Source organism: Oryx dammah, unplaced genomic scaffold, assembly GCF_014754425.2.
Source record: "Oryx dammah isolate SB20612 unplaced genomic scaffold, SCBI_Odam_1.1 HiC_scaffold_10, whole genome shotgun sequence".
Taxonomy (NCBI): domain Eukaryota; kingdom Metazoa; phylum Chordata; class Mammalia; order Artiodactyla; family Bovidae; genus Oryx; species Oryx dammah.
Genome location: NW_024070194.1, coordinates 55,473,736 through 55,489,867, shown reverse-complemented (window position 1 = coordinate 55,489,867; position 16,132 = coordinate 55,473,736). Strand labels below are relative to the sequence as shown.

At 39.1% G+C, this 16,132-nt stretch overlaps 1 protein-coding gene across 6 annotated transcripts in view; it reads left to right on the top strand.

Annotated features, from left to right (window-relative positions):
• OPTN (optineurin) overlaps positions 1-10,136 on the top strand; it is a 41,020-nt gene extending 30,884 nt beyond the window's left edge. For 2 of the 6 annotated variants that reach the window (XM_040248544.1, XM_040248546.1), the window contains exons 12-14: positions 997-1,127; positions 4,159-4,241; positions 8,529-9,969. In XM_040248544.1, the coding sequence (XP_040104478.1) occupies positions 997-1,127; positions 4,159-4,241; positions 8,529-8,653 (339 nt within the window). In that variant the 3' untranslated portion in view covers positions 8,654-9,969. Of the gene's footprint in view, positions 1-996; positions 1,128-4,158; positions 4,242-8,528 lie in introns of all 6 variants that reach the window. The other 4 variants (XM_040248548.1, XM_040248549.1, XM_040248547.1 and 1 more) reach the window with 3 other exon arrangements.
• Positions 10,137-16,132: the final 5,996 nt, after the last annotated feature.

The window sequence follows — 16,132 nt, the reverse complement described above, 5'->3', positions numbered from 1 at the left end:
CAGCAGCAGAGTTAAGTCTTCCTACCACCTAATTGCTTATGTAATTAAAAGCAATGTTGGGGATATAGAGATGGACAAAACAAAGGCCTCGTTCTTACTGGCTCAAACCTAATGACGTGATGGAAATGAGATTCTAACACAGATTTATGTCTGACTCAAAAAAAGCCCATGATCTACCAATGAAAACCATAAAATGTTAGAGCACTCACAAATGGTAGGAAGTCCCTTAAAATGATCTATTTCATACTTTTTCTGGCAACTAAAATTGTGATCAGAATATTTAAATTTTTATTAACTTTTAAAAATAATGGATAAAAAAATATATCCTAGAACCACTAAATCTGAAAAGGAAAACCTAATTGAAAATATAGAAAGTTAAGAACTGGTATTAAAATAATGCTCAGTTCAATGTTAAGGCATTCATTTTTACTTTATAACAATGAAGAAATTACATATTATAGCATAATAACTTTCACTTTTCACTTTCATGCATTGGAGAAGGAAATGGCAACCCACTCCAGTGTTCTTGCCTGGAGAATCCCAGGGATGGCGGAGCCTGGTGGGCTGCCATCTATGGGGTCGCACAGAGTCAGACACGACTAAAGCGACTTAGCAGCAGCAGCAGCAGCAGCATAATATTTATTTGTTTAGAGGTAACAGATTATTATTCTAATGAAGCAGCTAAAGCAGCAAGCATTTATTGTCTCAGTTGCTATGGATCTGGAATCCAGGAGCAGCTTAGCCGGGTGAGCCTTAGCTGACTCGGGGTCTCTCATGAGGCTGCACTCAGGATGGACTTGAAGATCTGTCTTCAGGATGTCTCACTCACATGGTCATGGTCGTTACACTGGTTTCTAGCAGGAGCATATACTTGTTATTAATATTTGTAAGACGTGTCACAGGACATAGCACAGCCTCTTCCACTCATCAACAGATAGGCTGTAGAGAATGCACATTTGTCTGGGTAGTAACTTCTCCTTTTTTTCCCTCTAACAGATGGAGGTTTATTGTTCTGATTTTCATGCTGAAAGAGCAGCAAGAGAGAAGATTCATGAAGAAAAGGAACAGCTAGCATTGCAGCTGGCAGTTCTACTGAAAGAAAACAATGCTTTCGAAGATGGAGGCAGGTAAATGAGGGAAAGACTTGGAGCACAGATCACCTAGGTTGTGGGAGAGGGACCCACAGTGTTTTAGCTGAGCTACAAGACTCACTTGGAGTACACCTGGCCTGATGGTGCTCCTGACACTTGGTTTGCTTTAAAAGGCTTGGCAGTATCTTATGGGAACCTGATTGAGTTTCTGCTTCTAGATAAATTGTAAAAGCATGATATTATGGGTTCCAGTCATATCCTGCCATTGTCATGGATGAAATATTTCTAATACTTTAAGTAATTCTGTAATATGTTTTACAAGAAAATACTGCTAAAATTACTTCTATCTTTAAAAATTTCCTTTTGAGAACAAAATATAGAGGAGTAAGAAACAGAAATATACAGAGAATAAAATAACACACACCAATGTTTGTATGTTAGTTGCTCAGTCATGTTTGACTCTTTGCAACCCCAAGGACTGTAGCCCACCAGGCTCCTCTGTCCATGGAATTCTCCAGGTAGGAATACTGGAGTGGGTTGCCATTTCCTTCTTGAGGGGATCTTCCTGATGAAGGGATTGAACCCGGGTCTCCTGCATTGCAGGTGGATTCTTTTTTTTTTTTTCAGTTTTATTTATTTACTTTACTTTTCAATATTGTATTGGTTTTGCCATACATTGACATGAATCCACCATGGGTGAACATGTGTTCCCCATTCTGAACCCCCCTCCCACCTCCTTCCCCATCCCATCCTTCTGGGTCATCCCAGTGCACCAGCCCTGAGCACCTTGTATCATGCATCGAACCTGGACTGGCGATTCGTTTCACATGTGATAATTTACATGTTTCAATGCCATTCTCCCACATCATCCCGCCCTTGCCCTGTCCCACAGAGTCTAAAAGACTGTTCTATGCATCTGTGTCTCTTTTGCTATCTTGCATACAGGGTTATCATTACCATCTTTCTAAATTCCATATACATGCGTTTAGTATACTGTATTGGTGTTTATCTTTCTGGCTTACTTCACTCTGTATAATAGGCTCCAGTTTCATCCACCTCATTAGAACTGATTCAAATGTATTCTTTTTAATGGCTGAGTAATATTCAATTGTGTATATGTACCACAGCTTTCTTATCCATTCATCTGCTGATGGACATCTACCTTGCTTCCATGTCCTGGCTATTATAAACAGTGCTGTGATGAACATTGGGGTACATGTGTCTCTTTCAATTCTGGTTTCCTCAGTGTGTATGCCCAGCAGTGGGATTACTGGGTCATATGGCAGTTCTATTTCCAGTTTCTTAAGGAATCTCCACACTGTTCTCCATAGTAGCTGTACTAGTTTGCATTCCCACCAACAGTGTAAGAGGGTTCCCTTTTCTCCTCACCCTCTCCAGCATTTATTGCTTGTAGACTTTTAGATAGCAGCCATTCTGACTGGCATGAAATGGTACCTCATTGTGGTTTTGATTTGCATTTCTCTGATAATGAGTGATGTTGAGCATCTTTTCATATGTTTGTTAGGCATCTGTATGTCTTCTTTGGAGAAATGTCTGTTTAGTTCTTTGGCCCACTTTTTGATTAGGTCATTTTTTTTCTGGAATTGAGCTGCAGGAGTTGCTTGTATATTTTTGAGATTAATTCTTTGTCCATTGCTTCATTTGCTACTATTTTCTCCCATTCTGAAGGCTGTCTTTTCACCTTGCTTATAGTTTCCTTTGTTGTGCAGAAGCTTTTAAGTGTAATTAGGTCCCATTTGTTTATTTTTGCTTTTATTTCCAATATTCTGGGAGGTGGGTCATGGAGGATCCTGCTGTGTTTTATATCAGAGAGTGTTTTGCCTATGTTTTCCTCTAGGAGTTTTATAGTTTCTAGTCTTACGTTTAGATCTTTAATCCATTTTGAGTTTATTTTTGTGTATGGTGTTATAAAGTTTTCTGGTTTCATTCTTTTACAAGTGGTTGGCCAGTTTTCCCAGGACCACTTGTTAAAGAGATTGTTTTTTCTCCATTGTATATTCTTGCCTCCTTTGTCAAAGATAAGGTGTCCATAGGTGTGTGGATTTATCTCTGGGCTTTCTATTTTATTCCATGGATCTATATTTCTGTCTCTGTGCCAGTATCATACTGTCTTGATGACTGTGGCTTTGTAGTAGAGCCTGAAGTCAGGCAGGTTGATTCCTCCAGTTCCATTCTTCTTTCTCAAGATTGCTGTGGCTATTTGAGGTTTTTTGTATTTCCATACAAATTGTGAAATTATTTGTTCTAGTTCTCTGGAAAATACTGTTGGTAGCTTCACAGGGATTGCATTGAATCTATAGATTGCTTTGGGTAGTATACTCATTTTCACTATATTGATTCTTCCAATCCATGAACACAGCAAGTGGATTCTTTACCATTTGAGCCACCAGGGAAGCTAATATGTACCCATCGAGGATTGACAGTTACTAATATTTCTTTTCTTTGCTTCAAGTATATTTTTATAAAAAGAAGAAAAAGAACTGTAGATGAAGTTGCAGTCTCCTTTCTCCCTACCCCTTAGTATAATCCTCTCTCCCTCTCCCACAGTGCCTGGAACTCGTATGTAGCATCTCCAGCTGTTTTGTATTTTTTGCATATATACACACCTATATAATATCTTAAAACAAGGTAATATTAATTTCTTAGAACAACGTGCATAGGTTACAAAATTGTCTCTAAAGGTATTATTGTGCAACTTGTTTTATATATATAACTGATTTTGGATTATATATATATATATATATATGTATATGCAGATTTAATTTGTTGTTTACTCTGTTGTGTCCTGGTTTAGAAATATGCCACTTTTTTTTACAACCTATTCCCCATTTATTGACATTCTGTTTATTTCCTGATTTTTAAAAAATCATATTTACTACATTGTGTCCTAGTGCCAGTGATATTTAAAACTCAAATTGCTCATAAGTTCTGGTTTCTGTGAACCTTGGCTTTATAGTTTACCTCTTTTTTCTCATACTTCTGTTGAATGCCTTTTTAATGTTGTCATATTTCAAGGTTTCACAGATAACATTGCTTTTTATCCCAGCAGGCAGACCTTGATGGAAATGCAGAGCCGTCATGGGGCGAGAGCAAGTGACGCTGACCAGCAGGCTTATCTCGTTCAAAGAGGTGAGTCACGTGTGATACCAAGTGGTAGAGGTTCCATGGGTTTGCTATCCTGTGACGAAGCTGCTTGAAGGAAAATTTCAGTACATTCTATATACACTAAAATCTCACTACATTCTATATACACTAAAATCTCACTACATTCTATATATTCCAGGTCAAGTTACCAAAAATACAGCAAAAATCAGTCCTATTTCCAGAGTACCCCAAATGCCATCCATTCCCTCCTGAATCCAGACCAGACTCTTCACACTGGCAGTTAACACCTGGCATAGCCAAAATTCTGAGCCTTCTCTCACTCTGTTCCCCTGTGGATATTAGCCAACAGAATCACTCCCTGTTCCTTGAACTTGTCCTAAACTTAAACACCTATGTGCACTTGCTTATGTGGTATCCTTCATATAGAGGCCCTTCCTCATTCATCTCTCTCTTCCTACAGTCTCTTTCCAGTGAACTCTTACCCCATCTTTAAAGTGAAAGTGAAGTCGCTCAGTCGTGTCCGACTCTTTGCGACCCCTTGGACTGTAGCCTACCAGGTTCCTCCGTCCATGGGATTTTCCAGGCAAGAATACCCCATCTTTAAAACCCATCTCAAATACCGTCCCCATGAATCCCACAGAATGTGACTTTTCCTTCCTGAATTTCCAAAGTACTTTATTTCTGTTACAGTACTTATCTGCTATTTTATAGTTACTTATGTGTTCTAAATATGCATGTAAGTACTCTATTAAATAAGCCCCTGCAGAGCTGATATCCTCACCCAATACCTGGTGTTATACACATAGTAAGGTTACCATTTATTGAGAGTTTACTATGTGCTGGTGCTATGCTGATCCCTTCATACAAATTACTTCAAATGATCCTCACAGAATTCCATCAGGTATATTGTATCAGCATCTTCCAGAAGACAAGGTTCAATTACCCAGGATCACAAGGCTTCTAAGGGGCAGAACTGAACATGGAGCCCAAGGTTATCTTAACTCTTCGCCACTACACAGTACTACATGTAATAAGCCTGTCACTATGTTCTATACCCAGATTTTAATTCCCTGAGTGAAGCTGATCATAATACTTATACAAAATATAGTGCTGTTTATTACATGGTTTTAATACTCCAGGAATAATGTTCTGTCATTTACAGTAAATTATGTCACTGAAAGGGAAGTATTATCCTTGAGTCTAGATAGGAAAAAACTTAATAGTCAAAGGATCAAAGACTGACATAGCTAGATGAAAGGTTAATAGCAGTGCCACTAAGAAGAATCAGATGTTATCTGATTTGATTACATGTTATCAAAAAAAAGATGTTATCTAAATTTTACATAAAACTGATTCTTAATTTTTTTAATGCTAGATCAGTCTGAATCCCTTCCACATACCAACTGACTATTGAAAAGGAACTATCAGTGTTGTTATCAATAGCAAGGAAGCAATGTAGTATGTATAGTTAACTGTTAAATTGTAGCAAAATTTTTCTGAGCATCCCTTCTACCACCTGTCTCTGCGGACGTGCCGCTGCCAAAGTCCTTTTACAGGAAAAAATAGATTAAAGTAAATATTAGAGGTAGTGATTCAGATTAAAGACACACATAAAAAAGATACATATAGTATTCGTGGGGCATATGTGGAAGGAGCACAGTGCATGCTAAGTCACTTCAGTTGTGTCTGACTCTTTGCGACCCTAAGGACTTTAAAAATCAGTCCTTAATCCATGGGATATTCCAGGCAAGAATACTGGAGTAGGTTGCTATGTCCTCCTCCAGGGTATCTTCACAGCCCAGGGATTGAACCCACGTTGGCAGGCAGGTTCTTTACCACTAGCACCACCTGGTGGGGGGGGTGTAGGGGGCGGGGACCCAGAAGGAGCACAGGGACTGGTCTAAATATTAGCCCTAGGCATTTTTTAGGATCAGAAGAGAAAGCTGCATCTACCCACTCATGCACTGCCAGGCCTTTTCTCTAACCTGAATTTAAATATCCTAGGAATAACCATATATCTCTGAGTGCATCCAAGATTGTCTTGGTTCAAAAAAAGGACAGTTCTTACACCTAGATTTCTCGGGAAAATTTTTCTTTCTCATAACTATACAAGGCAAATATCTATTTACACTTAGGGGAAAAAAAAACTGACCAAACACTCTTTGACTTATATTTATAATCTAAAACTCACCACAAAACACAAATGTATTCATAATTATCCTAATAAGTTTTTTGGTCATATAAGTAACAATATTCCAAACAGAGATTATCCTAAAAATTTTTGTTTGTTTCCTAACAAAGCAGCCTTAAACAGTATAACTCCTCTCAGTGTTATTTCATCATGGTTGTCCTCTGCAGCCATGTAAGTGTCTTCTCTGACCTAGGGCACTTGGCTGAGCATGAGGGAACAGGCAAGCATAAAGCACGGTCAGATCCATGAAAGCCTGTGGTCTAGTTAGACAGGATATGCATGTAACAAGATGAATTCATAATATAACAAGTAAGGGACAGAAATAATAGTGCTGGAGTTAAGAGGAAAGGATAAGGATAAGGAAAGAGATAAGGGCCAGGAGGCTTGAGAAAGGCCTTGGAAAGATGTGACTATAAGCTTCACCTGGAAACCATAACTTCTGTATGAGAATAAAAGGGCAAAGGCAGAAATGAGTGTGGTGCGTAAATAAGGAAAACTGACTAAGCTTATTTTACAGTGAAGAGCCAGGAGGTGGAGGGAACCATTAGCTGAGTGATAACAACAGCCCAAGTCTGCATCTTGAAACCTAGACAAGGTTTCAGGACAAAAAGAAAGGTGCCAACGGATGCCATAAAGTTTAAAGGGATGAATTAACAGTCCCTGATAAGTGGGTGGTTGTCATCTAGAACAGATTTTGACAAACTGCAGCCTACAGGCCAAAACTGGTCTGTCAGCTGTTTGTATAAGTAGTTTTATTGCAACATAGTCATGCCCTCTTGTTGACATACTGTCTGGCTACTTTCTTGCAACAATGGCAGAGTTGAGTAGTTATGCCAGAAATTTATGACCTGTAAAGCCTGGAATACTTATTCTCCAGCCCTTTACAGGAAAAGTTTACTGCCCCTGATCTAAAACAATAAGACCATTAGCAAGCCCACTGCTTCAGAAATAATGCCTTGTGATCAGTATTTCTATTCAAAGTTGCTTCTAAAGTTTGCTGGACACAGACTATTCATAACAGTCTCCTGTGTTATTCAATTCAAATAATATCCTCAGAAGTAGATAATAATGTTAAACGTTATCTCCACTATCATCTGCAAAAACAAACATTTGGGGGTACCTGAACAAGTCTAGAGACCTGGGCAGAGATGCTAAAAAGCTAAAAATGGTTTGCATCAGTGCAGCAAGGTCAGATCAAAGAGGTATCCTGGGAGCCAGAAATCATTTCCTGCATGGAGTATGGTTCGCACACGTGGGACCTGCCAACAGTCAAGGCTTGTTTCAAGCATTCTTTTTTATATATTTATTTATTTTTAATTGTTGATGTTTGTTTTACAATATTGTTTTGATTTCTGTCATACATCAAGCATTCTTTGTTTTAGACTTGAACTTCAGTCCAACTCCAAAATTGAGGGAAATGACAGGACTCTTTCTTCAGTCCCTTCTCACTTCCTTTGCCTGGATAACTCTTCATTCTTAAAACTCCTCTCACATGTGGAATTGATCTCATCAGGGAGCCTGTCTGCATCAAGCAGTCTGAGCCCTTCTCCGCCCTCCCAGGAAACCAACTGTGGCGTTCTCACACACCCTACCCCCGTCACTCACTTTTCTTGCCTGATGTCCCCATCATGTCTGTACCCCTCTCCCCCAGCCCTAGGTGCTCAAACACAACTGCTGAATGACCCTAATTGTTGTCTCCACTTCTGAGAAGGTACCTACTGTTCCCGGATCCCTCTCAGCATTCTGCTCGCTCTCTTCTCCACATTCTCTCCTTCCATTTAGCTTACATCCTCATCTCTTTTCTTCTCTCAAATATCCTAGTTTTTACTAGAACATGTATTGTCCTGTACCTGGAACTGAAACCACATGTTTTCATATACCTAGAACCTTGAATAGAGGCTAAATCCTAATGTCACAGGGAAGCAGGCACTGCTTCTGGACATTTTATTTTTTTCTGTGTGTATAGATTACTTCAGTTATAGACTGAAAAACCTGTGTTCATTTCCCACGAGGTATTGATTACAAAGTTTACCTGAACATTAAAATTTACCATCTGTTATTAAAAACTGCTTGCACTATGGAAGGAATGGATTAACATTTCATTTAATGCTTCTTCCCAGGAGCCGAGGATAGAAACTGGCTGGAGCAGCAACAGAATATTCCAGTTCATTCTTGCCCCAAATGTGGAGAAGTTCTGCCCGACATAGATACACTACTGATTCATGTTACGGACTGTATCATTTAAGTGTTGACCTTTTACCTCCCCCAAGCTGTTGGTAAATCTCATTTTTTTTTTTTCCTCCAAGAATTGTACTTTTGTGTCATTTGTTTCATGCAACTATTATTTTTACTTTAGAAGAAAGAAAAATCATGTTCTATAAAGGACATTTGGGGCACATTTCCTTAACTCGCAAAATAGAATCTTTAGCGTACCACTCTCTGATAATAGGCTCGTTGTTTTTAATATTTAGTTGATGTGAGCACTGAACTGTTCATGCAGGTAATGAGCATGTGACATCATGGACGGAGTAAAGGCGGTAATAAGATGGAAGACGCCTCACTGATTAGAACCTTCTAAGGAGGCAGGAAAAATGAAGTGGTCACAGATATAATCGAGAAAAGTGTTTTTGAAGTATTTTTAAATAAATTATATTGTTATCTTTCTTTATCCATTTAAGACAGATCTGTCTGGGGTTGTGTATATATCTTACAGTTTTATTTCAAGCACAGCACCAAAGTTATGATGTGGCTCTTTTCAGATGAGCCCTGTGAGCTTTTACTTGATCATCAGGACAGGTGAAAAACTACTGGCCTACACAAAGCAGACACATTAGGTTCACTGGATTCCGTGTAACCATCCACAGTGTAAAGTTCCCTTTTCCTTCCCTTATGATGCAGGTACATGTTATCTACTATGGAGTAGATAGTTTATGAATTTCTAAAAAGAATGGCTATCAGTTTTCTTCCTGATCAGGCTCTATATTCATATTCACGAAAATAGTTACTGCAAAATTTTGCTTATGAGTCTTACACATTTTCATATATGGTTAGCTAATTTCACAGGATGTGTTTTCTGTATTCAGCTTCACATAAATTTAATACATATTCAGATCTGTCTTGTTAATTCCATGAATATAAGCAAAATCTCTATTAGAGACTAGTAAGTGTTGTTTGAATTAGAAATTGTTCTTTCTAGGAAGATGGAAAGATAGGGCTTAGCCATACTTTATAAATATAGTTTACCAAGATGAGCTAATATTGGGCCACACCTAGAAGTTATTAATGTCCTTATGTATCTGTATACTAAAACATTTAAGAGAAAAGTTTAAAATCTCCTCTGGCTTTGTCCTAAGACTTTCTCCTAGACAAACCTGACTTGTGTGTGTGTATATGTATATATATATATATTTTTTTTTTTTTAAACAGGAATTAAAACAGGTAATTACAGCTTCATTACAACAGAACACATTGCACAAATTCAATAGTAAAGATTCCCCTGCTTGACCCCATGGAGAATGTTTAAGACATTTCTAAAATAACTATTAAATTTTTAATTTCTTATTTATAGTCTCTAGTTTAAAATTTTTTTCCTTATTATTTTATATTGGAGTAGATAAATTACTGTAGTATCCTAAATAGAAAACAAACCAAATGATTCCACCCTTAAGTTATTGGCAGTACCCTTTTGCTTTGTTCAAGTAAAAATATTAATCTAATTCCAATGTGAAGTAACTGTGAATGTGCTTATTAAGTCTGGGATCAAATTGTTTCCTTGGTAATTAGGACTGCAGGTGAAGGCAAGTTCATATGGTGAAGTTAAATTAAGGCTATTGTTTGGGGGGACTCAAACAGTTTGGAAAACAACTTGTAAAATCTGCACATGTCTTGTTCCATTAATTTCATCTTCAAAGCCTTGTTCTAGGTTAAGGTTACCAGTTAACTATACCTCACTGGAATTTTAGCCATGCTGTAGCCTTGTGTGGCTTAATGGGAATAATAGAAAGATGGGAACTGTGAAGAAATATGAATGAGCAAATGTCACATGTAATAATTTTACAAAATTCAGTCTTCAGATATTACATGTAAAAGTAATTTTGATCTGGTCTGCTATGTAAGGAGTTTGGATATGATCACTCCTATCCTTACAATAAGAAGAAAAACTGAACAAACTTAAAGTCATCAATGCTTTTTAAATCCTTCAGAGATCTGAGGTCACAGAGCAAACCTCTGTTCCTAAATTGGACAGACAGACAGGCATAGAGCATCACTGATTAGAGGACCAAGGTCTCAGAAGCAGAAACCACGGTAAGAGCAAGTACCTAAGCAGAAAAACTTAAAGCTATTATTGAAGAATTGCTAAAGTCTCACATGGATGAACTCAAAAGTTAAAAACTCTAGAGGGAGCAGAGTCTTGGGGGGACCCCTGAACTTTTGTGAATTTTACTTCCATGAGCCCTACCAGATTCTCACAGTAAAGGTTAGAAAAAAGCTCCCCTATAATTGCAGCAGGGGGAGGGGAAAAGTAGACATTCAAAAAGACACCAGAACATTCTGCTCTTCTTAAGAAGGTCTGCCCTCAAGGGAAACTCACCTGAGCCTAACTTGCTGGGAAGTTATCAGAGCCTAAGAAACCTGGGAAAACAGATATACCTAACTTCTGCCCCCTCTAGCCTTATTATTCTCATCAAAGGAGGAGGGAAAATACTTGTAAAGGTCACTGCCCAGAGGCACAGTCTCACAAAAAAGAGTGATCATAGACCTATAGAATGCATCCCCTCCCCACCTCACCTCACCACCACATCAACAGGGCTCCTGTATAATAACAGTGGGTTACAACAGAAAGAACTGCACAATCTTCAACTTTCTCTAAGAAGAAGTCTGTAAGGAAACCCAGAGACAACAATGGAGACAAAAGCAGACACCAGAGGAAATTTTAGCAGATGACACTTACAGCTGCAGCAAACAACAAACATGGCCCAGCTCCTCACCAGATAAACAAACAAGCTCAAACTAAAGGCCTGTTTACCGTAGTTCTTTTTTACCTAGTACATCAAGTTCAGTGTTCAACAAAAAATTACAAAGCATACTAAAGACAAGAATTGATGCTTTTGAACTGTGGTGTTGGAGAAGACTCTTGAGAGTCCCTTGGACTGCAAGGAGATCCAACCAGTCCATTCTAAAGGAGATCAACCCTGGGATTTCTTTGGAAGGAATGATGCTAAAGCTGAAGCTCCAGTACTTTGGCCACCTCATGCGAAGAGTTGACTCATTGAAAAAGACTCTGATGCTGGGAGGGATTGGGGGCGGGAGGAGAAGGGGACGATGGAGGATGAGATGGCTGGATGGCATCACCGACTTGATGGACATGGGTTTGGGTGAACTCCGGGACTTGGTGATGGACAGGGAGGCCTGGCGTGCTGCAGTTCATGGGGTCACAAAGATTTGGACATGACTGAGCGACTGAACTGAACTGAACTGAAAGACAAAAAAAAAAAAAAAAAAAAAACCCATACCATTTGTAAAGATAGAGAAGGCATCATAACCAAACTCAGACATCATAATGTAAGAATGGGAATTTAAGGCAACTGCAATTAATATCCTCTAGGCTCTAATGGAAGAAAATGACAATATGCAGGAACAGAGAGGTAATGTAAGCAGAGAGATGGAAACTCTTAAGAAAAAGTCAAAAGGAAACACTAGAAATCAAAAATCCTGTAACAGAAATGAAGAATGTCTATGATGGGCTTATCAGAAGACTGACCATGGCTGAGGAAAGACTCAGTGAGCTTGAAGAAATGTCATGAGAAACTTCCAAATCTGAAAAGCAAATAGAACAAGAAATTAAAAAAAAAAAATCCAAGAACTGTGAGGTAGTTATAAAAAGCATAACAAAGGTACAATGCGAATACCAGGTAGGAGAGAAGGGGACAAAGGAATGTCTGAAATAATAATGGCTGAAATTTTTCAAAAATTAATGATAGGCACAAACCACAGATATAGAAAACTCAGAGAACATGACTTGAGATAAATGCCCCAGAAATCTCCACTTAAGTATATCATGTGCAAAAGGCAGAAATTCAAAAGCAAACAAAAATTTTTTGAAAGAAGCCAGAAGGGAAAAAATCTTACCTGTAGAGGAGCAAGGATAAGAGATACATGAGACCTCTCTTCAGCAACCACACAATCAACCATACAATCAAGAAAGCTGAGAGTGAAACCACCAAACTGGAATTCTGTGTGTATGGAAATCATCCTTCAAAAGTGAAGGAGAAGTAGGCAGATGGAGTCTGTTGCCGGTAGACCAGCTTTGCAAGAAATGTTAAAAGTTCATCAGAGAAAAGGAAAATTATATAGACCAGAAACTCTGATCTGCATAAAGAAAAACCACTGTTTTAGTCGCTAAGTTGCATGTCTTTGTGACCCTATGGACTGCAGCCTACCAGGCTCTTCTGTCCATGGGATTCCCCAGGAAACAATACTGGAGTGGATTGCCCTTCCCTTATCCAGGGGATCTTCCCAACCCAGAGACTGAACCCATGTCTCCTGCATTGGCAGGCTGATTCTTTACCACTGACCACCTGGGAAGCCCCAAGAGAAAGAATACATGAAGGTAAAGTCACTTATTTTTCTTATTCTTAATTAACAGACAATGGTTTCTTCAGAGTAACAATAGCTACATGTATTTGGTGATTATTTAATGGATAAATGAAATGAATGACAATAATATTTTAAGGGAAGGAATGAAGAATTGGGGATACTCTGTTACAAGGTATTTTTCCTACTCATGTTGTGGTATAGTATTCTTTTGAGAGTGAACTTGGGTTAGTAGTCAATGTATATTGCAAACTTTAGGGCACCCACCCCCTTGCAAAAAAAAAAAGTTTTAAAAAAGAAGTATAATCAATATGCTAAGAGAAGAGAGGGCTTCCCTTGTGGCTCAGCTGGTAAAGAATTTGCCTGCAATGCAGGACACCTTGGTTCAATCCCTGGCCTGGGAAGATACCCTGGAGAAGGGAAAGCCTACCCACTCTAGTATTTTGGCCTGGAGAATACCATGAACTAACTGTCCATGGGGTTGTATGAAGTCTAAAGAGTGAAGTCAAGTGGGCCTTAGGAAGCATCACTACAGACAAAGCTAGTGGAGGTGATGGAATTCCAGCTGAGCTATTTCAAATCCTAAATGATGATGCTGTGAAAGTGCTGCACTCAATATGCCAGCAAATTTGGAAAACTCAGCAGTGGCCACAGGACTGGAAAATGTCAGTTTTCATTACAATCTCAAAGAAAGGCAGTGCCAAAGAATGTTCAAACTACTACACAACTGCACTCATCTCACACACTAGCAGAGTAATGCTCAAAATTCTGAAGCCAGGCTTCAACAGTACATGAACCATGAACTCCCAGATGTTCAAGCTGGATTTAGAAAAGGCAGAGAAACCAGAGACCAAATTGCCAACATCCGTTGGATCATCAAAAAAGCAAGAGAGTTCCAGAAAAACACCTACTTCTGCTTTATTGACTATGCCAAAGCCTTTAACTGTGTGGATCACAACAAACTGTGGAAAATTCTGAAAGAGATGGGAATACCAGACCACCTGACCTGCCTCTTGAGAGGCAATATGTATGCAGGTCAGGAAGCAACAGTTAGAACTGGACATGGAACAACAGACTGGTTCCAGATAGGGAAGGGAGTACATCAAGGCTGTATATTGTCATCCTGCTTATTTAACTTATATGCAGAGTACATCATGTGAAATGCTGGACTGGATGAAGCCCAAGCTGGAATCAAGATTGCAAGGAGAAATATCAGTAACCTCAGATATGCAGATGGCACCACCCTTATGGCAGTAAGTGAAGAGGAACTAAAAAGCCTCTTGATGAAAGTGAAAGAGGAGAGTGAAAAAGTTGGCTTAAATCTCAACATTCAGAAAATGAAGAGCATGGCGTCTGGTCCCATCACTTCTTGGGAAATAGATGGGGAAACAGTGGAAACACTGTCAGACTTTATTTTTTTTTGGCTCCAAAATCACTGCCGATGGTGATTGCAGCCATGAAATTAAAAGACGCTTACTCCTTGGAAGGAAAGTTATGACCAACCTAGATAGCATATTGAAAAGCAGAGACATTACTTTGCCAACAGAGGTCCATCTAGTGAAGGCTATGGTTTTTCCAGTGGTCATGTATGGATGTGAGAGTTGGACTGTGAAGAAAGCTGAGCACTAAAGAATTGATGCTTTTGAACTGTGGTGTTGGAGAAGACTCTTGCGCATCCCTTGGACTGCAAGGAGATCCAACCAGTCCATTCTAAAGGAGATCAATCCTGGGTGTTCTTTGGAAGGACTGATGCTAAAGCTGAAGCTCCAGTACTTTGGCCACCTCATGCGAAGAGTTGACTCATTGGAAAAGACTCTGATGCTAGGAGAGATTGGGGGCAGGAGGAGAAGGGGACGACAGAGGATGAGATGGCTGGATGGCATCACCGACTCGATGCACATGAGTTTGGGTGAATTCCAGGAGTTGGTGATGGACAGGGAGGCCTGACATGCTGCAGTTCATGGGGTCGCCAAGAGTTGGACACAACTGAGCGACTGAACTGAACTGAACTTAGGCAGATGACACCACCCTTATGGCAGAAAGTAAAGAAGAACTAAAGAGCCTCTTGATGAAAGTGAAAAAGGAGAGTGAAAAAGTTGGCTTAAAACTCAACATTTAGAAAACTAAGATCATGGCATCTGGTCCCATCACTTCACGGGAAATAGATGGGGAAACAATGGAAATTGACAGACTTTTATTTTGGGGGCTCCAAAATGACTCCAGATGGTGACTGCAGCCATGAAATTAAAAGATACTTGCTCCTTGGAAGAAAAGTTATGGCCAACCTAGACAGTATATTAAAAAGCAGAGACATTACTTTGCCAACAAAGGTCAGTCTAGTCAAGGCTATGGTTTTTCTAGTAGTCATGTATGGATGTGAGTTGGACTATAAAGAAAGCTGAGCGCCTAAGAATTGATGCTTTTGAACTGTGGTGGTGGAGAAGACTCTTGAGAGTCCCTTGGATAGCAAGGAGATCAGTCCTGAATATTCATTGGAAGGACTGATACTGAAGCTGAAACTCCAATCCTTTGGCCACCTGATGCGAAGAGCTGACTCACTGGAAAAGACCCTGATGCTGGGAAAAATTGAAGGCAAGAGAAGGGGACAACAGAAGATGAGATGTTTGGATGGCATCGCTGACTCTATGGACATGCGTTTGAGTAAGCTCCAGGAGTTGGTGAAGGACAGTCTTCTCTGACAGTCCATAGGATCGCAGAGTCAGATGTGACTGAGCAACTGACCTAACTGAAGAGAAGAGAGAAAACAGAGAAACTTAAATGTTGTATTAAAACCAGAAAAGTCAGAAATAGATTGAAAGATAACAGAAGAAACCAAGAACAGAGGGAATGAATAGAAAACAGTAAAAATGAGATAGATATTAATCCAATTACCAAGAATCAATTTAAACATCATTGGTCTAAATACACCAGTTAAAAAACAAATTTTTCAAAAAAATCGAAATATTTCAGCTCAAAAAAATAAAACAAACTTTGAGAGTGAATAAAAAACAAGACTCACCTATATGCTGCATACAAGAAACCCACTTTGACTATAAAGACACAGACACATTAAATGTAAAAAAATGGAGGAAGATATAGCATGCTAAGATATAATCAATAAAAAAGATGG